This window comes from Sinocyclocheilus grahami, unplaced genomic scaffold (genome assembly GCF_001515645.1).
Source record: "Sinocyclocheilus grahami isolate Dianchi unplaced genomic scaffold, SAMN03320097.WGS_v1.1 scaffold740.1, whole genome shotgun sequence".
Taxonomy (NCBI): Eukaryota; Metazoa; Chordata; class Actinopteri; order Cypriniformes; family Cyprinidae; genus Sinocyclocheilus; species Sinocyclocheilus grahami.
In genome coordinates, this window is record NW_015505919.1 from 716,381 (window position 1) to 741,321 (window position 24,941).

At 40.8% G+C, this 24,941-nt stretch overlaps 1 protein-coding gene across 3 annotated transcripts in view; it reads right to left on the bottom strand.

Annotated features, from left to right (window-relative positions):
• LOC107560734 (protein piccolo-like) overlaps positions 1-24,941 on the bottom strand; it is a 54,022-nt gene that overhangs the window by 25,877 nt on the left and 3,204 nt on the right. For 2 of the 3 annotated variants that reach the window (XM_016244988.1, XM_016244987.1), the window contains exons 1-3: positions 17,778-17,894; positions 4,492-7,101; positions 34-4,243 (exon numbers count right to left, since the gene is read on the bottom strand). In XM_016244988.1, the coding sequence (XP_016100474.1) occupies positions 34-4,243; positions 4,492-7,101; positions 17,778-17,876 (6,919 nt within the window). In that variant the 5' untranslated portion in view covers positions 17,877-17,894. Of the gene's footprint in view, positions 1-33; positions 4,244-4,491; positions 7,102-17,777; positions 17,895-18,829; positions 19,910-24,318; positions 24,861-24,941 lie in introns of those variants that run through there. The other variant, XM_016244990.1, reaches the window with a different exon arrangement.

The following is a 24,941-nucleotide window of genomic DNA, read 5'->3' on the forward strand; positions in this document are numbered from 1 at the left end:
ATCGAGATGAAAGATCTTCAATGTCATACTGACCTGCCACCAACATTTTTCCAGATGTCAGGTCTACAGCACCTTCAGTGATATCCTTGTAATCATAACTATGCTTACTTTTATATAAGAAGAGACCAGCCTCTGCCAAGTTTGTGTCCGACATTGAGGGTTTAATGCCACCAAGACCTCTCATACCATGAGGAGTACGATCGTATTGATAATGGTCATCTCTGTAGCCAAAGCGATCCTCTGGTAATGGAGCTGAGGCCTGCTGAGTTGTACAGCTGCTTGCAAAAGGAAGCTTGTAGACTACATCACAGCAGACTGCTCTTCTTCCAGCAGTAAGATCTACTGGTTTTCCATCATCCTCTGTAATTACAGCAGTAACCACCTCTGCAGTGGACCCATTCATTGCAACCACAGTTTGTGCAGGTTTTACTGTGGTGAGATCAACTGCACCGGATAACCCTGTTTCTAGACGAGGGGGTATAGTTGCACAAATGCAATTGCTTGCAATTGTAGGAGCCATTGTTACAGGAACAGTTTTACCCATTGTTGTAGAGAGATTTATGGGTTTCTCTGGTTGAGAATCCACAGGTCTGTAAATAATTTGAGACACAGGCTCAAAGGATTTAGCTGTTGTAAGTTGGAGAGGCATTGATGTTGACAGAGATACATCACTACCATAAGCTACAGTGGCTGTGCACGTGAGGATGGCGATGTTGTCAGTAACCACAGAGACTGAGGACGTATCAGTGCTTAGGTTTACTACAGATGACTGCACAGCACTTTGCTGACGTCCACCACTATCAATAGCAAGGGACTGTCGTCTTGACTCAGAGGAAGACAGATCCACACCTTTCATGGATGTCTCTGCATCTATCTTTGGGGTACGGAGATCCACAACCTCACCAGGATGGTAGGCATGACCATTCTGCACTTGAGCTGGTTCAGGTTTTATGTTTTCTTGAACTACAGAGATGCCAGAGGCTCTTGGAATGGGATGTGGAGGTGGTGTTCTTTCATGCACAACAGACACTGTGGTTCTTTGGACTTCAGTGGTAACTACCTGAACGCCAACATTTGGAATAATTGACTGAGGCTGTGTTGAGGCTGAAATAGCCTCGTAGACATGACTCATGCTAGAAACTACCTTCTCTGGACCACATATTTCTTGACTTTCAATAGATTCAGTAATTCGTGTGAATGCCAATGGTACTCTAGTTGTTTGTGATTGTGGAGGTGGTTGAGGTGGTGAATGAGGTGGCTTCTGAGGTGATTCTTGGCTAGGACCTATTGAGGCTTGGGTTGTGATACCTTCTGTAGGTGAACCAGGCTGAGATGGCAAAGTAATAACAACATATGTGTCACGTAAAACCTTGCCAAACCTGGGTGATGTAGGGGACTTGAGAGGAGATGTGGTCTTATGTTCGGCAGAAGGACTCAGATTAAGGACACTATCTGCACTGCTTGTACTCAGTATGGTAGGTCTTGTAGGTGTGTGGGCTGTAAAGGGTGGCTGAGCACCAGCTATGGGTTTGGGAGCTATGCGAGGTTTAACAGTCTCCCCAGGTTTGTGACTGAAGGTTAGGCCTGCAGGGATAGAGGATGGCTTAGGTGGTACAGGTGGAGGAACATGGGGCTTATAGCTTGGAGTGAGAGGCTGTCTTACTGGTACACTGTCCCCTGTGGTTGGCATGCCAACTGGAGTAGTTCTTGGGGGGACCTGTGGTGGAGTCTTTTTGGGATACACAGAAGGTTTGGGTAGTGTTGGAGGGGGTAAGGGTGGAGGAACTGGAATGTCTGCTTTTTCCAGAGATGCAGCTCTGCGTAGTACTACTGGTTTGGGAGGAACTGGTGGAGCAGTTGGTACTATATATTGCGGTACTGTGGGCAAAGGTGATACACTTACAACTACTGGGGCCGACGGTCTTGAAATTACACTAGGAACAGGTGCTGTAAAAGAGTCAATTTGACTAGGGGCTGATGACTTGGACAAGTCAACAACAACTGTCTGCTCAATTCCTACATCATTTTCTGTGGCATCCTGTGAATCACTTGATACTGCAGGCAATGCTACTTCTCTTTGTAGTGACAAATCCTCTACGACTGGCTCTGAGACTGATGTTTTCTGGAAAGTCTCATCCACAAGTGGTTCTGGTTCAGTCTTTGTAACTGAAACTGTAGCTTTCTCAGAGTCCTGTGTTTGATCAGAAATACTCTCTTCACCAGATTCCTCTTCACCTGAGGAGCACTGTGTCACTCTTAGATCAGGAATAGGCAGTATTCTTCGTAGGGGTGCTGGCTCGGTTTTTTCACCTTGGGTTATTGTTGTAACTTGTGCCATGCCACTCAGATCAGGGCCTGCTTGAGTTGGACTGGTGCCTGGAGTTAGTACCGCTCTTTGCTTCTTCATAAGCTCCTCATAGGCTGCTTCTGCATCTAATAATGGCCTCCTATCCTTTCCGGATTGACCTGTGGTGCTTGATGACATAATGCTTTGTTCTTTGCTTGAGTCAGTTTCGGGAAACACAGTTTTTGCTTTAGGAGCATCTTCTACTGGCTTACTGTGTTTTATCTCCTGTTCCTTAAGCATCATCTCTTCCTTTCTTTGCATCATGTCCTCATAAACCTCATCAGGTGATCTCAGGGTTTTTCTGGGTTTCTCTGACACAAAAAGTTTATCTGGTTCCTGCTCATAGGACGCATCATCAACAAGAGACTCATATGCATAATTTTCTATCAGCATGCTCCCATAAAGAGATTTTTTACCAGGTGGATGTTCCTTTCCATCGTTAGTTGGAGATTTGACCTTGAGCATAATCTCTTCATATGCCTCATCAGCACTTCTTAATGCATGTTTTCTCTTTTCTTTGGACTGACTATCAGTGTGTTGCTCATCTGTTGGAGAGTACAGTGAGACTGATGTTGGTAATTGATACACTTTTTGGACAGCAACAATCTTCTCTGGGAGAATCTCAAAGCTCTCTGGTTCTGACTCCATGCTTGGGGAAAGGTCTGAGCAGGAAGACCTGCGGAATTCCTCCATCTCTGCTTCTTGTCTTAGCTCTTCTGTGGGAGATGCATCCTCAATTGGTGAGAGGTTGCTTGGCGGAGTTTTGGGTCTTTCTCTCCTTCTCTGTGCCCGTATCTCTTCTTTGTCTTTCTTTGACTTTTTTCCTGTGCCCTTCTGCTTCTCCTGTTCTCTCAGAAGCTCTTCTTCTTCTCGCAGCTCCTCTTCCTCTGATGAATCCTCAATGGTAGGAAGCTGGCCTGACCGGTGCTTTGCTTTCCTCTGCTGCTTGCCCTCACCACTAGACCGAACATGACTTGGGCTGCTACTGTCACTGTCTTCATCAAGAGAAGACAAAGATGTTGGAGATGTTCCTGGGGTAAAACTGGATGCATGTAAACTGGAAGAGCCTTCACCTCTTGACCTGTCATCAGGAGAGTCTGTAAGGCTCTCTAGCTCACCGTCATCTGATATCTGACGTACAGTCGCTGTACTGTTAAGTTCAATTGTTTTAAAATGTCGTATACCAGCTCCACTGTCTACTGAAGGTTGTTCTCCTTTAGCTAGTTCTTCAATTTTAGTTACAGAGATAATACTCTTCCGTTCAGGCTCATCTTCTGGACTGATACTGCTATTTTTGAGAAGGTGTCTCCCTTTGCACAATTCACGTTTGTCCTTTTCATCTTTCTTTGCATTTTGTTCCATTTGCGTCTTCTCTTGATCTTTAATTTTCCGTCTGGCAATGTTTTCTTCATCAGATGGTGATGCATCCTCATCTGCACTCATCTCTATGATCTGCTTCCGGATGAAATCCTCCTCATCCATAGGACTCTCCATTTCTACTTCCTTATCTCCAACAGTCTTTTTCCTTTGCAGTTTAGGTGAAGGTTCTCCCTCACTACTGTCCTCAAAAGAATCTCCTTGAATATCAGTTGGAACCAAAAGTTTTTTCCGCTCTTTTTTTGTTACATCAATTTTTTGCTTTTGAGATTCTACATGTTGGTCATCCTCTGAGCTGGGTTCTGGAGACATTGGCAACACCTCCAGTCGACGCTTGACCTTTGGAGTTTCAGTTTGTGATATCTCTTTAGATATTGTCTGAGCCTCTAGTATTGGAAGGACAGTGCTTTCCAACTTGGCCAAGTCTGAAGGACTCATAGGGCTGCTTTCTTTATCTTTCTTACTAGGCTTCCTCAGTAGCTCACTCTCTTTCACTGGGACAGGAGCCTCTTCTTTATTCTACAAAACAGAAAAAAAGAATTAGAATCTGACAAGCTATGAAAAACATGCATTATATTTATAAGACAAATAAGAACTACATAAGATAAACATTGGGTTTCTGTAGGTGTCTAGACAATGAACCTAGATTTTCTACAATTGATCTATACCTCTACCTGAGATCAAATGTGGGATACTGTAGGTGTCTACACAATGAACCTAGTTTATCTACAAGATATCTATACCTCTACAGCTACATGTACAGTTACCTCTCCAGATTCATTAATTTCATTAGACTTTATCAATGGCTGTAGCACATCATCCAATTTTTCTTGTGGTTCAGAGGTCAACTTCCCCTCCTCTGATTTGTTTCTTTCCTGTTGGCTAAATGTAGATGGTGGGGAGACTACTTCTACATCATGGTCTAGGCTATGGGGCACACAATTAGCTGTAGATTCAAGTTTAGCTTTGTTGGTGACTTCCAGGTCAGTTACAACCAGCGCTTTTTCCATCAGCTCCTCACTGACTAATTTATCTTTCACACTAGATGTAGTAGATGTTACAGCAGGGGTTTGGACTAGTTGTGTAGACTGCAACTCTTCAGGCTTAATCTCAATTACTGCTTTTTCATCTTCATGCTTACTAACCACCAGGGATGAGGGAACTTGTATTTCCTGGTCAGTAAGACCCTTTGGCATGGCAGAATGTTCTAGATCTTTTTCTGTCACAGAGTCTGGAATCTGCCTAATATCCTTCTGTTCTGGCAATATTTTTTCTACCATCTCATTCACAGCAGGAGTCTGGGCTTGTTGTGTAGACTGCATCTCTTCAGGCTTAATCTCAATTATTGCTTTTATGTCGTCATTCTGACTAACCACAGGGGATGAGGGGACTCCTATTTTCTGGTCAGTATAACCTCTTGGTATGACAGACTGTTCTAGAGCTTTTTCTGTCACAGTGTCTGGAATTTGGCTAATTTCCTCTTCTTCTGGAAATGTTTTTTCTACAATCTCTGAAACAGTATGATTATTAACAGATGATAGTTTATCTTTAATTACTTTACATTCATTCTCATTCTCTGTAATAACAGCATCTGACTCTGTGTTTTGCTCACATATTTTCTCTGTTTCTGACATTGTTTTCTCTGGTTTGGGAGCAGCTTCTTGAAGGGCTGGAGGGTATGTATTCCCCATTTTTTTCTCCTCTATGTTTTTATCTGGACTAATCTCTTGTTCAGAGAAAGGGCTTTCAGAACTAAATTCAAATTTTATGTTGTCAGGCATAGTATTGGGAGTGACTTTCTGCTCTGTGTTCTTGAGGATCTCTAAATCTCCACCTGCTTGATCTGGCATACATTTTTCCAGCACTACTTTATCTGTGCTCATCTGTTCCTTTTCCAGTGGCTTATCCTCTTTTTCTACACAGAGCTCTTTAGTGCAGTGATCCTTTGGGTTATATTTACTAACATTTTCAGATCCACTCGCCAATATTTCTTCTGTGAAGTTGAGTTCAGTAACTGGAGATTGTGAGAGCTCATCTAATTGTGTTTGTGATGTGTCCTCTACCTCTATCTTATCTTCTTTTAGACTTTTTTCAGAATTCTCATCGTTATTATCTACAGAAATATAATTTGCAATAAGACTAGAATCTTTGCAAGTGACTTCTGACTTTTCAAATGGATCTTTCATCTCTAGCATTTTTACTATAACCTCTTCTTTGTCACATACATTTACATTATTTTGGGGGGTTAACTCTGTTGTTTCTGTAACCTGCTCTTCTGTTAATTCGTTATTCAAAATGGCCTCCGCTATGACTCCATTTTCAAGTCGATCTGCTCTATTTTCTGGCTCTGCAGATTCTTCCTGATAGGTAATATCATAGGATGGCTGATTATCACGGGGCTCACTGGACTCAATCCCTGGTGCCTCAATTTGCACAGAGGCCTCAGGTTTCCTCTCTGGCACATCCCCTATGCTACTTTGATAAGGATCAGTAGTTGCGGTCTCAATAGAGCTTTCCTTTACAGGCATGTTATCTACCGTATCTACATTTGAGGGTAGTGAGAGCTCTTCAGATTGTTTCTCTTTAGTCTTACTATGTGGTTCCTTGCTTATAGGAGAGCTTGCATTGGACTGTGTCATTTTGATCTCTGTGGCTGGTTCTGATGTCTCAGTGGATTGTGGCTCTATTTCTTTTTCTGAAATGGCTTCCATGTCACTAACCAGAAGGGTCTGAATAACATTATCAATTATAGGTGCTTCCTGGCTGCTTTCAGGCTCCGTTTCAAATGTATTAGCATATTCTGTCTTTTTGACCTGGCACTGTTCTGGCTCACTCTTCTCTGTATTCTGTACCGCTGCTTGGTCCTCAGTTTGTTCGCCAGTTTCAGCCTGTTCTACATCTGCCCCTTTAACATCTGCTGTCTCTTTTAAAACATTAGGTGAAGGAGTTGCATCTTCCTTAACTATTTGCTCAGTTACAGTTGCTACGCCCTCTGTGTTTTCATTCAGGGTGCCAGGTGCTTGTTCTTTTCTCTCTTCTGGTACTACCTGTGTACTCGTCAGTACTGGCTCTGCTGTAACCCCTTGTTCTGCATCTGTATTTTTGACATCTTTAGCATCAACTTTGGCTGAGACTGGCTCAGACTTGTCAGCTGGGGCCTGAGTTATGCTGGGCATCCGTGTTAGCCCTTTGGCGGGGGTGGCAGTGGCAGTAGGTGCAGAAGAAGAAGGGGTGAAGGATGCAGCACGGGCTGGGGAGGAGGAAGGGGTGGGTTCGTGTTTGGCTGGTAGCTTGGATGGAGAAGGTGGAGGTGGCATATCCCCAAGTTGCCCAGAGAGAGCCCTTTGGGTCTGGCAGTTTAGGCAGAGCCATTCTTTCTGTAAAAAAAGGAATAATAGCAGATTTGAGATGAAGTATTGAAAGTTATATAAGTCTAATAATACAGTAGAGGATAACTCACTCTATTTCTGGAGTGCTAAATGTATGTAACTTAAAAGATTTTTCATTTATTATTAATAGTATGGGATGAACCTTTATCAGTTAAATGTCAGAAAAACCTGTTCAGCAAAAACTGCACCTCAACAGTTTACAGATGCTAGTGAATATATGGAGTGAACGCATATACATTTGTATGTGTGGTGGTGGGTGTATTGGTCTTTATTTTTAGGCTAATAGTGAAGTAAAACAAGCTAAAAGATTAAGCAGCTTTAAGCAGTGCTGTGTGGATATACTGTATGGTATTCCTCCAACTCACAAAAGTAGGCTACACAAAATTATCTATTTACAGACAGTTAAATCTGCTAGCAAACACATTGGAAAATGCAGTAAAGGAAATGTGGTCTATACTGTAGTTGTTCACAGAAACTAGCATCATTTCAGCATAATTTACTTGAGAGACCACATGGGGAAAAATTCCATCCCCCACTTAAGCTGTGATTGAGATTTGAACACAGCTCAACTAAAACTAACAACTGTTTATAATGGCTGTTTTCCTCGATATTCCAGTCCACAGGACTTTATTTAGATTTCAAATATGTATTTTCCAAAGAAAAACACTGGAGCTGCTGAAAGCTACAAAAAGAACAACACCTGAAATGTACTGAACCTTGTGACGTCAAGCAGAGCACTCCATGACACTGGATGCACCAAAAAGGGTAACGTCAGAGATGAATATTACATGTTCGTGGAGGATGCAGATGCCACATGCAGGCAGTCCTCTCATGAGGAATCATGCCCCACTGGCTGACGTAAATTCAGAGCGATCTATGTTAAGCTTCAGTGCTGAGTCATGCTTAGCTACGTTTTGGTTCTCCAATGGCTTTGCTGCTGGGTTTAGTCTAAATCTAGAGGAGGTCTGGGATCCCTGTTCCATGCGAGGGCAGAAACATTCTGAGATATGGATATTTCATACCACACACAAGTTGTATGGCAAGACCCATTACTGTATTTGGTGTGCAAGGACAGAGTTCAAGGACAAAGACACACAATCCTAATGAAACCCTATAAGATGAAAGAGTGATGTGCTTGTAACCTTATGAAAGGTACTTATATTTCAACATTATGCAGAAAGGTACATCAGAAGAGAAGGAAATATTATCCTTCCTAAGGCAAAAAAAATGAACAACAACTACAAATCAAGGAAATTAGGAAAACAAAAATGTAAAGACTTTCAGTCTGGTCAAACACTGCAGTAAAGTTCCCTGAATCGCAAATTCAGAGCGATCTATGTTAAGCTTCAGTGCTGAGTCATGCTTAGCTACGTTTTGGTTCTCCAATGGCTTTGCTGCTGGGTTTAGTCTAAATCTAGAGGAGGTCTGGGATCCCTGTTCCATGCGAGGGCAGAAACATTCTGAGATATGGATATTTCATACCACACACAAGTTGTATGGCAAGACCCATTACTGTATTTGGTGTGCAAGGACAGAGTTCAAGGACAAACCCTATAAGATGAAAGAGTGATGTGCTTGTAACCTTATGAAAGGTACTTATATTTCAACATTATGCAGAAAGGTACATCAGAAGAGAAGGAAATATTATCCTTCCTAAGGCAAAAAAAATGAACAACAACTATAAATCAAGGAAATTAGGAAAACAAAAATGTAAAGACTTTCAGTCTGGTCAAACACTGCAGTAAAGTTCCCTGAATCGTATTACTGCCAATTATTATAACGATAAGCAAAAACAGATGTCTGCTCTCACTTTTAATACAGCTTGAAACGGAAACTTGGACTTGAAAATTAAAGTTGCGCTCAACTCCTTTTTATGCAATTCATCAGCAACAAAGTGATCTGCCCATGTGCCATATAACAAATGACAAGATCAGATAGAGGCAATGTAGACTTGGTCTTGGAACTGAGTAAAAAAAACGAATCTATTTGTATGAAACATCAATTTTGAGTAATTTTATTCAATCTCTGGCCACTAACAGCTAACTACCTCTGCATGATCTGGCTAGCATACTCATGCATTTCAAAAAGCACTAAGATTTACTAGCCTCACAAACAGAGGCATTAAATCCAGCAGCCTCAAAGGTGAAGAGACTGGAACTGATGCGAAATAATGAGAGTTCAGGCAGTCACATGATTTGTGGCTTGGGCTGAAAACACTGCTTGTCTTCTCACCACTCACTCTTTCATACTTGCTGAGTTTGCAGACAGGAATATCAGACAGAGCAACATGAAGTTTTTTATGAGGGCCTATATAATCTATGCCAGACTTCTTTAGAGCATCTCAGGTTGCTGATAAGGGATTGTATCTGAGATTTATTACAGATTATTTGAAAGGAAAATTTTCCTCAAAGGGTGTAGAGAAAAAAGGGTATAGAAAAAATGCATGTTAATGGAACAGTCAATTTTAATTTCATAACTTTTCAGTGGAAGTGTATCCCATGAAGTTTGAATTAAAAAAAAGAGCAGTATTTGTGAAAATGAAAATTCCAAAAAGCACGGTAAGAAAAAAAACATCCTATCCTTCCTTACTAAGAAAACCATCTCTCATGTTTATTGGGATACCATTTCAAGAGGGATTTTAACTTCTTGATTACAAAAGGTGTAACAAAAAGTTTTCTTACATACATTTAAGCTCTTTCTTCTATGGAACATGCCCCTGATCTGAATTTAAGTTTCCATTTCTGTCAATCAGGAAAACTGTGCTTTATAATCCCTATCCAATGAGCACAGATGGGTGTGCTAACTCTCAAAGCCAGAATGTGTGTATGTGTGAAATCTGTCAATAAAGGTGTGAAACTGAGCTACATTTACTAAAAGCCCAAAGACTGCCACAGAATTATTTTGATAATGCAATACACTCACTTACAAACCTACCATATGAATCGAAGTTTCCATCAAAATTTGTTCTTTACAGTTATTTTTTACAAATGTAAAAAAACAAAAAACAAAACATTACTATGGCAATACTTTCGATCAGATGCTTTCCAAACCCTTGTCATTTAAATTTTTTATGTAAAAATTACCACAGTTTAACTGAAGTGACACAATAACTGCATTTTGGTAGAATAACTGGTTACCAAGGTAAATGTTTAAAGGGCTAGTAATGTAGGATTAACTATAATAGTAACTGCAAGTATACTGTACATTTATCTAGATTTAGATACACAGAATAAGCATTTTTATTTAATTTATAGATTCAAATGTGACCAAATTAAGGTTTCAAGTCAAACTGTTTTCAACTTCTGTCATAAACACACAATAAGCAAACAAATAGGAAGTCACATTTTCTCAATAAGCTTTCCACACACTTCCTCCTCCAAATTCTAATATCATTCACCGCCTCCTCTCTCACTCTCAATGCTCTTTCTTTCTCTCCTCCTCTCACATCCACCACCTCTCTTCCTCTCCTTATTAGCTAGCTACAGTAGGTCTGTGTGAGGTTCAAACTTCCTGTAAGACTCTGTGCTGGCACCATACTGATTTCCTGGTGCTGCCTACACGGTTAAAATGTGCCAGTTTCATTATACTAAGTGTCTGATGTTAACAACACATTAAGGCAGTGGTTCTCAAACTCTTTTGGTCGCGCCCCCCTTTAAACCTATAAAAAAATCTATTGAAATGAAATTATAATAAACATGAAAAATGAATGCTTTTTTAATTAAAAAAATCTACAGCGGAAAAAACACCTGCAACACTTGAAACATTGAGAACCGATCCATCTCCCATTATAAGTTACGTCCTTTGGCTGTTTACAGTTTTATTTCTTTTCTTTTCCTGCTGATGGCCCGTGTGGCCACGCCCGCCCACACTTTGAGAAGGGATACACATTCAAATCAGCATAACGTGTATTTCTCAGTGGTGAGATTGCTGTCTTTGTACACTTGGTTTGGAGCTTGGTTTAATGGAAAGTGTGCCTAGTGGCTGTCTCTCCATCTTACACACAAAAAAACACCTTCACATCTAAAAATACGACTGCTTTCAAAACATCAGGGACAGGATGGCACGTGGTGGACACTGCAGGAATGCATCTGGCCTAAAAGAGAGCCTTTTGAGCTCAAAGGAAAACACACACAGTCACATACACGGCAATAAAAGCTTGCTGCCACAAAGAGGAACATCTCCCATAATGTCCTGCAGTCATTCTTGGCTCTGCCTCTACCACCCTTTTGCCACTGTGGCTATTTTTGCCTCAATGTACAAAATAGTAGAGAGGCACAGCTTTGACTGTGAGCCAGACAGACCGGTAGAATAAAATACAGATAGACTGGACAATTTAAGTCACACTGTATGATTAAGCCAAGAATAAATAATGAATATTTGAAACTCCAGATAAAACAAATATTTGGTGCCTCAGCGTGACAGGACAGTCACATGGACACATCGTCCTGTAGATTAAGAGACTCAGAGGTGTTATTAAGAAATGCAGGCTAGAAATCAGAAGATTGCTAAAGATAAACAAAGCAAACATCATAATCAAACAGACAGGCGGACAGATCTCCATGGTGATGGAAGGCACACATACACACACGTCTGTACACATTATATAAAGTGATCAAATAGACAGATTGCGAGACGGCACTGTAGTTATGGGAACAGAACAAGCAGACAGAGGAAGGTTGAGTAGCTCTTTAAAGTGGATATGAAGTGTTCGAGCTGAAGTATTTGGAAGAATTAAGGAGTTTAACTTCTCATTTCTAGGCAAAAATGTAAACAGACGTGCAAAATTTGGGAGGAACTTGTTTATCCAGCTGATCCTGTCAATACATGTAACATATTATTTAAACTTTTCAATTGTATGTATGTATGTATGTATATATTAGGGCTGTCAACGTTAACACGTTAACGCATGCGATATATTTTACAATCCTTAACGCGTTAAAATAATTTAACGCAATTAACACGAAATTACTGAAGTACAATTTCTATTCTAACTCTTTAACCTATTCTAAGACAACATTAAAACCCATTACAAATGAGGCATTTGTTGCATCCAGTGGGGACATAATTACTAATTATAATGACTTATACTGTCTTTTTACACGTTGCGTTGCATTGCATCGTGCCGCGTAAACATAAAACCCTGTCTGCATTTGTGATCAGAGAAATGACAAACAACAAGTGCTACTCCACACTGCCCAAAACTCGCGTTTGAATCATCAGTGGCAAATGATAAAAGAAAACGTAAATACGTGAGGCAGAACTGCCGGCATTTTAGTCTAACGTTACTCTCCCAGGATCAGTAAACAGTCCTCCATAAAATGTGCCGGCGATCCACAGCACTAAGTTGATGTATTCTCTCAGCGACGAGCACAGATCAGCTCTAGGCATGACGAAGCAGATATCGTCCTCTTTAGGAAGACCAAACAAAGTAGTTTCGCTTTCACAACGAAACACACAGCGTCTTCAGGACATGGCGGCAGCGGCAACAATACTACAGCGAGAATAAAAGTTACGCCTTCTTTCTTTGCGTGAACATTTGGGCGGCATTATGCAAATCTTCCCACATAGAGAGGTAGATATGTGGGGGCATGTTAGAACGAGCCGTTTTAGGTAGGAGTGGCTGACTCTTAACTTTTATAAAGAATATCTCTTTGGATTTGAGACTTTAGTCTTTGCAAATTTACAGATCTTCTTTATGCACCAAGAGCTTGTAACACTCCAAAGAGGAAGGAAAAAATGAAATCGCATCATATGACCCCTTTAAGAAACATTTTTAACAAACTGAACAGATTGTTAACACATCCCACCGCTGTATGGCCAGATGACATGCAAACTAAGTTTTCTCGACTGGATAAATATATGCAGTCAGCAGGCGATTGGTTTAGTTTTTTTTGGCATCACCATGTGGTCCTGTTCAGTAGCGCAACTTGACTTCTCTAAAATGTAAAAAAGCTCTTTGCTGTTGCACTGTACACATAAGCTACTATACAATTCAGATTTTTTTTGCCATTTATTTTTCTTTCAAATGTGCTTATATGGGCTTTTTGCAGACAAAAAAAGTATTCTCATAGCTTCGTAAAATTGAAGTTGAGACACTGATGTCACATGGACTGTTTTACCGATGTCCTTGCTACGTTTCTGTCTGGGAACATTTCAGTTGCGTTGCTGTCTATGGAGGGTCAGAGAGCTCTCAGATTCCATCAAAGATATCTTAATTTGTGTTCCGAAGATGAAGGTCTTACGGGTTTGGAACGACATGAGGGTAATTAATGACAATTTTCATTTTAGGGTGAACTAACCTTTAAAAGCCTTTATATATAATGCATTATAAAAGTAGTTTTAATGCATTAATTATGCCTTGTAATGTACCTTATAATGCATTGTACAATCTCATGTATAGTTGTAACCACAGTTAAGACATTATAACACTTATCAATTTATTGTTACACTATGCATTTTAAATTCGGTTATAATTATTTATGACAAGATATAATGTATTACAAAGCACATTATGAATAATTATAATGCAATATAGCCTTTAATAACCCTTTATAATGCTTTATACATAAAGGCTTTAAGTAAAATGTTCCCACATTTTTTTCTTTGGAATAATTTGCAATGATGAGTCATGCACATTGAGACTAGGAACGCATATTTAGAAAGTAAATTATGATTTCATTTTGACTTGTATGTAAACTGGTGAAATACATATTGACAATATTATTCTCTGTTGAAATGCATCCTTTTTATCAAAGCATCACGCCTGCTCTGCAGCTATAGAGGACAGCACAACAGCATGAAGCAGTTCTGGTTGCTGGATGCTCAGATTTAGGGAGGTGGATGATTATGTAAAACTGTGGAGTTCTGCTCTGAGGGAGGCCATGCAGCGCTGTACCTGACCCCGGGCTGGAAATACTGAGGAAGGGGAGTCAACTAAATCTATTACACTGGTGGAGTGGGAGGTGGATGGGTCACAGTGAGCATGAGCGCGTGGGCAAAACCTTGGAGAATAGAGGCATGGCACTTGATTTTATGTTACACTGGGCTGTTTGTGACTGTATGCATGGAATGAATGGGTCATCTTTGAGGTGGGGGTGCATTGTGGGGAGGGATGACACATCAGGTGGCTGGCAAGTGACTCAAAGCCTAAGGCAGATGGCCAACCAAAAAAAAAAAAAAAACACCAGAGAGTGTGAAATCTAATCCCTGGTCCAGGTCTCTGTGGGACTGTTGTGAAACTGTCAACACTGTGCCACACAGAAAAAGCGTCACACCTGATTTGTCCAACAATGCCTACCTCATTAGCGATAAAAGGACGATGTTGAATTGCTTATCAGCTAAAATGACATGTGCAACTAAGCGCAGTCCTGTCAATTACGAATTTGGACCACTTAAAACATTGATATAGGCTAATAGTTAAACAAAAGAATCTGATTAAAGTCTGCGGATACGATTAAATGTCAAGTTAAAGGAGTATTTCATGTTCAGAACAAGTACATTTTAATCAACAGCATTGGTAGCATCATGTTTATTTCCACAAAACTTATTTTTGAGATGTCTATTGTAATTATGCATGCATTTTGATTATGTCCTGTGGTTATAATACTGCAATAGTCAGTATTTTATTGTGAATGGCTTAACCCCATTCACTTCTGTTATGCCTCACTGTAACCCAGATACTTGATTTTTAGCATAGGACAGACATCGAAAATGAAGCTGAAATTACATTAGAGGTTATAAACATTATGACACAAGTGCTGTTGGTTGAGCTCAACTTACATTGAACCTGAAATGTTCCTGCAAGACTTGAGCAAAATGTTCGTTTAAATTAGTGCTGTCAAACGATTAAAGTTTTTGTTTACATAATATATGGGTGTGTACTGTGTATATTTATTATGTATATATAAATGCACACACATGCACGTATATATTTAAGACAAATATGTTATGTTTATATATTAAATATATTTATATATATAATAAATTATATAAATATATGCATGTAAATGCATGTAAATATTTTCAAAATATATATACGTGCTTATGTATTATGTAAACAAAAACTTTTATTTAGGATGCGATTAATCGTGATTAATTGTTTGACAGCACTAGTTTAAATAAATAGAGCATGTTAGATTCTGGACAGTTTCTTAAATGCTTTGTGTTTTATATTATACACAGTCTGTGATGGTCTAGGGAACATTTCCAGCCTTCAAAACAACCAGCGAGAAATGTCAAGAATGAAGATGAAGAAAGAATAGAGAGAGAATGGGAGTTAGTAAAGAGTTAGATGAGGCAGAGGAGCAGCGCCACAAGGAATTCCAGTCACACGAATAAGTGAAAAATCTGATGGAGAAGGTGTGTTGCCACTAGAGAGATAGGTAAGAGAAACAATGAAGAGAAATGGAGACAATCTTTGAAAGCTAAAGTGCGTCATATTAAACCTTTGTTGTACATATTGAGAGATTTTAAAATATGGCCCTAAAGTGGCCTTTAGAAAAACTCAGCTGTTGCCCTTTAAATCCTGTTAGCTCAAACAGATTACTACACAAACTCTCACATGCACACTCGCCCCACATTGTCACAGTAGCACAAGTATTGTTGAAATCTCACAGGAAGAGAGAGAGAGAGACTAAATCTAATCTCAAGTGAGGATGTTCTTCAAATGGATCCTGATAACGCAATTTTGTACGGCCTTGAGCCTTTTTGATCAGGACGATCTGACGAATAAACAACACACTGCAAAGGCATGTAGTCTCATGCATTAACGTCTACTATAATAAGGCCTGTCTGCAGTTAAAAACGACAGGACTGTCTCTGCTTTCAGTTCTGGTCTAAGCTAAATGGGGATCAGTGTTGTCAGCCATCTTGGTAGGGTACTCTTGACAGTATAATAAGTGAAGTCATTGGCTGCACCATGTGAGGTGAAACCAGACGCACATGCTCAGGCTAATCTGCTTGGAAAACCTGAAATAGACTCATGGGATTACAGAGAGAATGAGCAACCTGGTGTACAAACCCACGATCAAACACAGGGGGTGTTTTACACGTGAGAGCCATCAAAGGCCACAACGTGGAGGTCAAAACATGTCAGCTTAGCAAAATCTGTTCATACGGATGGAATAACACGTGAAGTTCCCTTGAGGAATGTTATAATTTGTTTAAAGACATGCTCTCATTTGGAATAACAATACTTGTTACAAAGAACTATACAAAAATGAACTATTTACCACAGTAAGCAGAAAGTTTTATTTCACACAAAAAAACATGCACTGTATAATAATGATAATATTAATAACCACTACCACAAAATGTATCAGAATATACCCGATTAGGCTTATTCTGCAGCAACTGATTTGGTTACCAGTTTAATTTAGTGGCTTCTTACCATATGAAAAACACTGCAAGTTTGGAGGACAAAACTTCAAATGAATACATTTAAATCATCATAGTCATAGCCAAATACACTAACATTAAAAAAATAATAAAACACACACACACACATACTGTATTGTGAGATTTGATACAGCTCGAGGAAGACAACTTTGTGTCCCATAGGAGACCATTATTAGCTCCGAGTCACACAGGCAGTTACCCTCACCGGACAGACTGATGTTGACACACCGGTCTGCATGCAAGTGTTGCGCTACACAGCCAAATCACAAAGAGCAAAAGCATTTTTGCAACTTTATAAGGTCTGGGAAGAAAAAAAAATCTCAATTTTAAAACCTGATATTTCCAGGCATTCCAAGACTGTGGGAACCCTGTAATTAGCTACTGTACATTATAATTTAGTAGATAATTATAGAATATATAGTAACTAATTATAGAACCTATTAATCAATAAAAGTCAGCGAGGTCTAGATCCTTCATCTAGGCAACTCATGCTAATATGAATCATAAAATGACAGCAAATGTTATGCATAATAAACACATTAAAGTTATAATTTTATAGATGAACAATCCTCTCAAAAATATTTCTTTGCTCATTTTTAAAAACATTAAAACATACCTCCCTACCTTCTGAGTTCACTAAAAAGCAAAGGCTAATTTCCAAAAGGAAGTGAGTTGGTGAGTCATCTGAGATGGGATCAGACTATGATTGCAGACACATTCTTAAACACATTCACTCGAAAAGGTTCAGAGTGCATTGGATTACACAGTGAAGTGTCAAGCTTTTTAAGTAAACAGGGACAGGAATGATGAGACTTATGTATAATGCAACAGAACAATCAAAACTTCAAAGAGCAACAGCAAAAGAGAAATGCTTGAACCATAGATCACCCAAAACCCATTGTAAATCACACCTTTGATCACTATAAAAAAGGAGCAAATACAGTATGCACACCTCAAAATTTGACCAAAAAAAACTTTTGTTCACAGCACATATACAAATTCTTGTCCAATAAAATGCCCTCTAGAATAAGCATGGCTCCTAAATTATAAATACCACCTGCCTACGACAAGCTAACATAAGTAGCATAAATAGTATTTTAGTGTTGCTGGCCGTGATGAAAAACTAAAAGCTACAGGCAGCTAAAAACAGAACAAGCTCTTTGAGGTGTTCTGGCCCAACTTCCTGTTTTAATAGGAAATACACCAATAAACTAAGGTAAAGAATTGCTCAAAAACACTTTAAAAAAGAGCTGCAGCAGAACTCTTACCTCTGAGAGATGTGGAGTGGGGTTGAATCCACACAGGTTGCACACAGTCTTCTGGCACTCTGTACAGGTGCTATAGTTAGGTGACTCTCCTGATCCCATGTTCAGCTTCACTTTACAGAGTGGAGCATTCCAAGACTGTGGGAACCCTGTAATTAGCTACTGTACATTATAATTTAGTAGATAATTATAGAATATATAGTAACTAATTATAGAACCTATTAATCAATAAAAGTCAGCGAGGTCTAGATCCTTCATCTAGGCAACTCATGCTAATATGAATCATAAAATGACAGCAAATGTTATGCATAATAAACACATTAAAGTTATAATTTTATAGATGAACAATCCTCTCAAAAATATTTCTTTGCTCATTTTTAAAAACATTAAAACATACCTCCCTACCTTCTGAGTTCACTAAAAAGCAAAGGCTAATTTCCAAAAGGAAGTGAGTTGGTGAGTCATCTGAGATGGGATCAGACTATGATTGCAGACACATTCTTAAACACATTCACTCGAAAAGGTTCAGAGTGCATTGGATTACACAGTGAAGTGTCAAGCTTTTTAAGTAAACAGGGACAGGAATGATGAGACTTATGTATAATGCAACAGAACAATCAAAACTTCAAAGAGCAACAGCAAAAGAGAAATGCTTGAACCATAGATCACCCAAAACCCATTGTAAATCACACCTTTGATCACTATAAAAAAGGAGCACATACAGTATGCACACCTCAAAATTTGACCAAAAAAAACTTTTGTTCACAGCACATATACAAATTCTTGTCCAATAAAATGCCCTCTAGAATAAGCATGTCCCATGCTCCTAAATTATAAATACCACCTGCCTACGACAAGCTAACATAAGTAGCATAAATAGTATTTTAGTGTTGCTGGCCGTGATGAAAAACTAAAAGCTACAGGCAGCTAAAAACAGAACAAGCTCTTTGAGGTGTTCTGGCCCAACTTCCTGTTTTAATAGGAAATACACCAATAAACTAAGGTAAAGAATTGCTCAAAAACACTTTAAAAAAGAGCTGCAGCAGAACTCTTACCTCTGAGAGATGTGGAGTGGGGTTGAATCCACACAGGTTGCACACAGTCTTCTGGCACTCTGTACAGGTGCTATAGTTAGGTGACTCTCCTGATCCCATGTTCAGCTTCACTTTACAGAGTGGACAGCAGGACTGGGCCTCAGAGCCTGAAACTGGAGTCAGAGGCCCCTCTACTTCTGTCGATTTTGGAGGGGGCATGTCCGCTGATGTTTTTCCTTCAGCAGCTGTAGGTTTTGGAGATGCTGTGTCTTTGGAATAAGCAGGTGGTGTGTCAGGAGGTGACTCTGAGCCTGAGTCAGGGAGGGATCCGGGAGGGGAGTCTGCTTCAGATCCAATGGGGGAATCAGGGGGCGATCCTGGATGAGATTCTGGGGGAGACTTTGATTCCTCCCCAGAAATGAGATTGGTGGCAGAGCTCAAGATGGAAGAACCAAAACCAAACATTTTTCCAGACACACTCTCGGCAGACTGAGAACTTGCTGGCGTAGGTTTAGCCGACTCGGTGAGACCACTGAACCCACTGAAGAGTTTTCCAGTGACCGACTCGCTGGCCTGAGCAGTAGAGCCGGCCTGAGGTTTGGACGACCCACCAAAACCACCAAAGAGTTTTCCTGCGACTGACTCGCTAGCCTGAGCACCTACAGAGGGTTTTGTCACCTCTGTCAATCCTCCCAGACCAAATCCTCCAAAAAAGCCCCCTCCATCTTGTTTTGGAGTAGTTTTTGCTGGAGAAGGCTGAGGACTACCTTTTGGGCTCTGTGAAGGTTTTTGAAGAGGTGGAGGCTGTCCACGCTTGGCCCCTAGTTGTACTGGCTGAGGTCCCTGCTGTGGTCCAGATTTTGGTGTAGTTGGAGGTGTACTTCCTTTCCCAGTATCAGCAATACTCTGTTGTTTGGTCAGCATTGGGGGCTTCTTCCCTGGCTCACCCTTAGAGGGAGACCCAGACGGTGGCTCTTTCCTTTGTGGGGAGGGAGGTGCAGAACCCTGCTTGGGGGGCTGTTTCATCATTGGAGGTCCAGGAGGCTCCATGCCCCCCACTGCCCGCTGCATCTGACAGTTCAGACACAACCATTCCTTACCCTGTGGAAACAAACAGAGAAAGTCAAGGCACACAAACACAGATGCAGCAAATACCATTTCTGTAAGAATATTGATTTGCATTACCTCAAGCTCATTAGAAATTAACAATCAAAATATTTTCATTTATATAGCCAGCCACTTAACAGAAACACCCAGTATGCAATGCAACATATTAATTTGTGGAGAACTTGCTGTTATAATTTATTCTTTGTAATCCTTTATTCTTATTGGATTGATTAGTAAGCTCTGAAAGTCATGAATTTCTGATTTAATTATATGAATAACATTTAATTTACTTGTATTGTTGGTTTGGCTGAGTCATTTATTGCAATGCACACTTTAAAATCCTTTAAAAAACAAGACTAACACTGTACACTCATCACTGTGTGAGTAATACTGTTATTCTCTCTAACAGGGACCAGGAATAATGCCAAACGTCTGTATAATCACTGCCTTTATAACTGATGAATCTAGTTTCTAAACACATTGAAAAACAACTTTCTCCACTTCCTGTCTGGGTGATGTAAGTGATCTTGATAATCTTCCACCTTCTGCGCCAATATTTTCCTCCCAAACTCATGGATGAGAGGAATTAGTGCAAGCAGCATTTTAGGCAGAACCAAAGAAGGGTTATTAAAACAAAACCCTGCAGCTTTAATTAAAAAATATGAACTGATTTTGCTGATGTCTTCAAAGAAAGACTAGAATAATAGAGCCTTGTACATTGTGTACGAAAAGCTGACAGTATATGCCATTCTTATCTATATCTGGGTAAAAAGTGAGACCAGTGTGAAATCTATGTGAATGATGTAGTGAAGGCAGCAGATATGTCTCTTACCGCTGAGTCTGGTGGACTGAAGCCGCACAGGCTGCACACCTGCTGTTTGCACTGAGTGCACTGAGTGTAGTTGGGTGGCTGGTCTTTAACCTGCAGATTCAGCTCTGTAGAATTACAAAGAGGACACATTGCTTTCCCTTGAGCCACCGGCCCAGGTTTACCCTGCTGTTGAGGTCCACTGGGTTTTGCTGCAACCCCTGGACCAGGTTTCCCAGGCCCTTGTTGCTGGGGGCCTGGTCCTCCAGGTTTGGGTCCTTGCTGTTGAGGTCCTGGTCCACCAGGTTTAGGTCCCTGTTGTTGGGCTCCTGGTCCCCCAGGTTTGGGTCCCTGTTGAGGTCCTGGTCCACTAGGTTTAGGTCCCTGCTGTTGGGGTCCTGGTCCCCCAGGTTTGGGTCCCTGTTGGGGTCCTGGTCCCCCAGGTTTAGGTCCCTGCTGTTGGGGTCCCAACCAAATCACAAAGAGCAAAAGCATTTTTGGAACTTTACAAAGAAATTGTAATTTCAAAACCTGATATTTTCAGGCATTCTATGACTAACTGAACCCTGTAATTAGCTACTGTAATTATCTACTATATATAATAATTTAGTAGGTAATTATAGAATATATTAAATAATTATATAACCTATTAATCAACAAAAAGTCCTCAAGGTCTAGATACTTCATCTAGGCAACTCATGTTAATATGAAATATAAAATGACAGCAAAACTTATGAATAATTTTAAAACACATTAAAGTTATCATTTTATAGACATAGTTCACCTAAAAATGAAAATTCATTCAACATGAGGGTGAATACATGATGACAGAATTTTCATTTTTAGATGAACTTTCTTTTTAAACATTCCTTTGCTTATTTAAAAAAAAAACATTAAAAACATACCTCCCTTCCTTCTCTGTTCACTAAAAAGCAAAGGCTATTTTCCAACAGGAAGAGAGTTGGTGAGTCATCTGAGATGGGATCAGACTATTACTCTCTCTGTCTTTAGTGCACACACATTCTCTCGAAGAGGCTCAAAGTGCATTGGATTACACAGTGAAGTGTCGAGCTTTTTAAGTAAACAGGGACAGGAATGATGAGTCTTATGTATAATGCAAAATAACAATCAAAACTTCAAAGAGCAACAGCAAAAGGCCATTCTCCAGAGAAACGCAAGAACCGTAGATCACCCAAACCCATTTTAAATCACACCTCTGATCACCAGAGGTTATCTAACAATGGGTTAACTGTTAGTTTTAATGCTGTCTATATGCTAGTTTACTTGTAAGTTGACAAAAAAGTAGCACATAGACACAATGAGTTTCTCCTCCTTGAAAATGGACCAAAAACCAAACAAACAAACAGATGACTCATCTTGTTCATAGGAGCATATACAAATTCTTGTCCAATAAAATGCCCTCTAGAATAAGAATGGCCCATCCTCCTAAATTATAAATACCACCTGCCTACGACAAGCAAACACAAGTAGCATAAACAGTCTTTTAGTGTTGCTGGCCGTGATGAAAAACTAAAAGCTATAGGCAGTTAAAAACAGAACAAGCCCTTTGAGGTGTTCCGGCCCAATTTCCTGTTTCAATAGGAAATACACCAATAAACTAAGGAGAAAAAAAAAACTGTTCAAAAACACTTTAACAAGGAGCTGCAGCAAAACTCTTACCTCTGAGAGATGTGGAGTGGGGTTGAATCCACACAGGTTGCACACAGTCTTCTGGCACTCTGTACAGGCACAATAATTGGGTGACTCTCCTGAACCCACATTCAGCTTCACTTTACATAGTGGACAGCAGGACTGGGCCTCAGAGCCTGAAACTTGAGTCGGAGACCCCACTATTTCTGTCGATTTTGGAGGGGGCATGTCCGCTGATGATATTCCTTCAGCACCTGTAGGTTTGGGAGATGCTGTTTCTTTGGAATAAACAGGTGGTGTATCGGGAGGTGACTCTGAGCCTGAGTCAGGGAGGGATACAGGAGGGGAGTCTGCTTCAGACCCAACGGGGGAATCAGGGGGCGATCCTGGAGGAGATTTGGGGGTAGACTTTGATTCCTCCCCAGAAATGAGATTGGTGGCAGAGCTCAGGATGGAAGAGCCAAAACCAAACATCTTTCCAGACACACTCTCGGCAGCCTGAGAACTTGCTGCCGTAGGTTTAGCCGACTCCGTGAGCCCACCGAACCCACTGAAGAGTTTTCCTGTGACCGACTCACTGGCCTGAGCAGCAGAGCTGGCCTGAGGTTTGGACGACCCACCAAAACCACCAAAGAGTTTCCCTGTGACTGACTCAGTAGCCTGGGCACCTGCAGAGGTTTTTGTCACCTCTGCCAATCCACCCAGACCAAATCCCCCAAAAAAGCCCCCTCCATCCTGTTTTGGAGTAGTTTTTGCAGGAGAAGGCTGAGGACTACCTTTTGGGCTCTGTGAAGGTTTTTGAAGAGGTGGAGGCTGCCCAAGCTTGGCCCCTAGTTGTGCAGGCTGAGGTCCCTGTTGTGGTCCAGATGTTGGTGTAGTTGGAGGTGTACTTCCTTTCCCCGTATCAGCAATACTCTGTTGTTTGGTCAGCATTGGGGGCTTCTTCCCTGGCTCACCCTTAGAGGGAGACCCAGACGGTGGCTCTTTCCTTTGTGGGGAGGGAGGTGCAGAACCCTGCTTGGGGGGCTGTTTCATCATTGAAGGTCCAGGAGGCTCCATGCCCCCCACTGCCCGCTGCATCTGACAGTTCAGACACAACCATTCCTTACCCTGTAGAAACATGCAGAGAAAGACAAGGCACATGAGCACAGATGCAGCAAATACCATTTCTGGTGGAATATTGATTAGCATTTGCATTACCTCAAGCTCATTATATAGAAAATAGCAATCAAAATATTTTCATTTATAGCCAGCCACTCAACAGAAACACCCCATATGCAACATGTTAATTTGTGGAGAACTTGCGGTTATACTTTATTATATGTAATCCTTTATTCTTATTGGATTGATTAGTAAGCTCTGAAAGCCATGACTTTTGATTTAATTACATGAAAAACATTTCATTTACTTTTATTGTTGTTTTGGTTGAGTCATTTATTGGAATGCACACTTTAATTCTTTAAAAACAAGAATAACACTGTACAATCATCACTGTGTGATTAATATTGTTATTCTCTCTAACATAGACCCGGGAATAATGCTAACTGTCTGTATAATCACTGCCTATATAATTCATGAATGTAGTTTCTAAACACAGTGAAAAACAACTTCCTCCACGTCCTGTCTGGGTGATGTAAGTGACCTTGATAATCTTTCACCTTCTGTGCCAATATTTTTCTCCCAAACTCAGAGACGAGAGGAATTAGTGCAAGTTGCATTTTAAGCAGAACCAAATTAGAGTTATTAAAACAAAACCCCGTACAGCTTGACCAAATATGAACTGATTGTACTGATGTCTTCAAAGAAAGACTCAAAAATAGAGCCTTGTAAATTGTTTATGAAAAATCTGCAATATATGCCATTCTTATCTATATCTGGATAAAACGTAAGACCAGTGTGAGATCTATATGACTGATGTAGAGAAGGTAGCGGATATGTCTCTTACCGCTGAGTCTGGTGGACTGAAGCCGCACAGGCTGCACACCTGCTGTTTGCACTGAGTGCAGGTGTTGTAGTTAGGTGGCTGGTCTTTGGCCTGCACATTCAGCTCTGTGGAATTACAAAGAGGACACAATGCTTTTCTTTGAGCAGGCCCAGCTTTACCAGGTCCTTCCAAATGAGCCCCCGGCCCAGGTTTACCCTGCTGTTGAGGTCCACTGGGTTTTGCTGCAACCCCTGGACCAGGTTTCCCAGGCCCTTGTTGCTGGGGGCCTGGTCCTCCAGGTTTGGGTCCTTGCTGTTGAGGTCCTGGTCCACCAGGTTTAGGTCCCTGTTGTTGGGCTCCTGGTCCCCCAGGTTTGGGTCCCTGTTGAGGTCCTGGTCCACTAGGTTTAGGTCCCTGCTGTTGGGGTCCTGGTCCCCCAGGTTTGGGTCCCTGTTGGGGTCCTGGTCCCCCAGTTTTAGGTCCCTGCTGTTGGGCTGCTGGTCCCCCAGGTTTGGGTCCTTGTTGAGGTCCTGGTCCACCAGGTTTGGGTCCTTGTTGTTGGGGACCAGGACCTCCAGGTTTACCTTCAGGCCCCTGTCCTTTAGGTGGACCTTGCTGAGGCGGCTTACTCCCTTGCTGCGGAG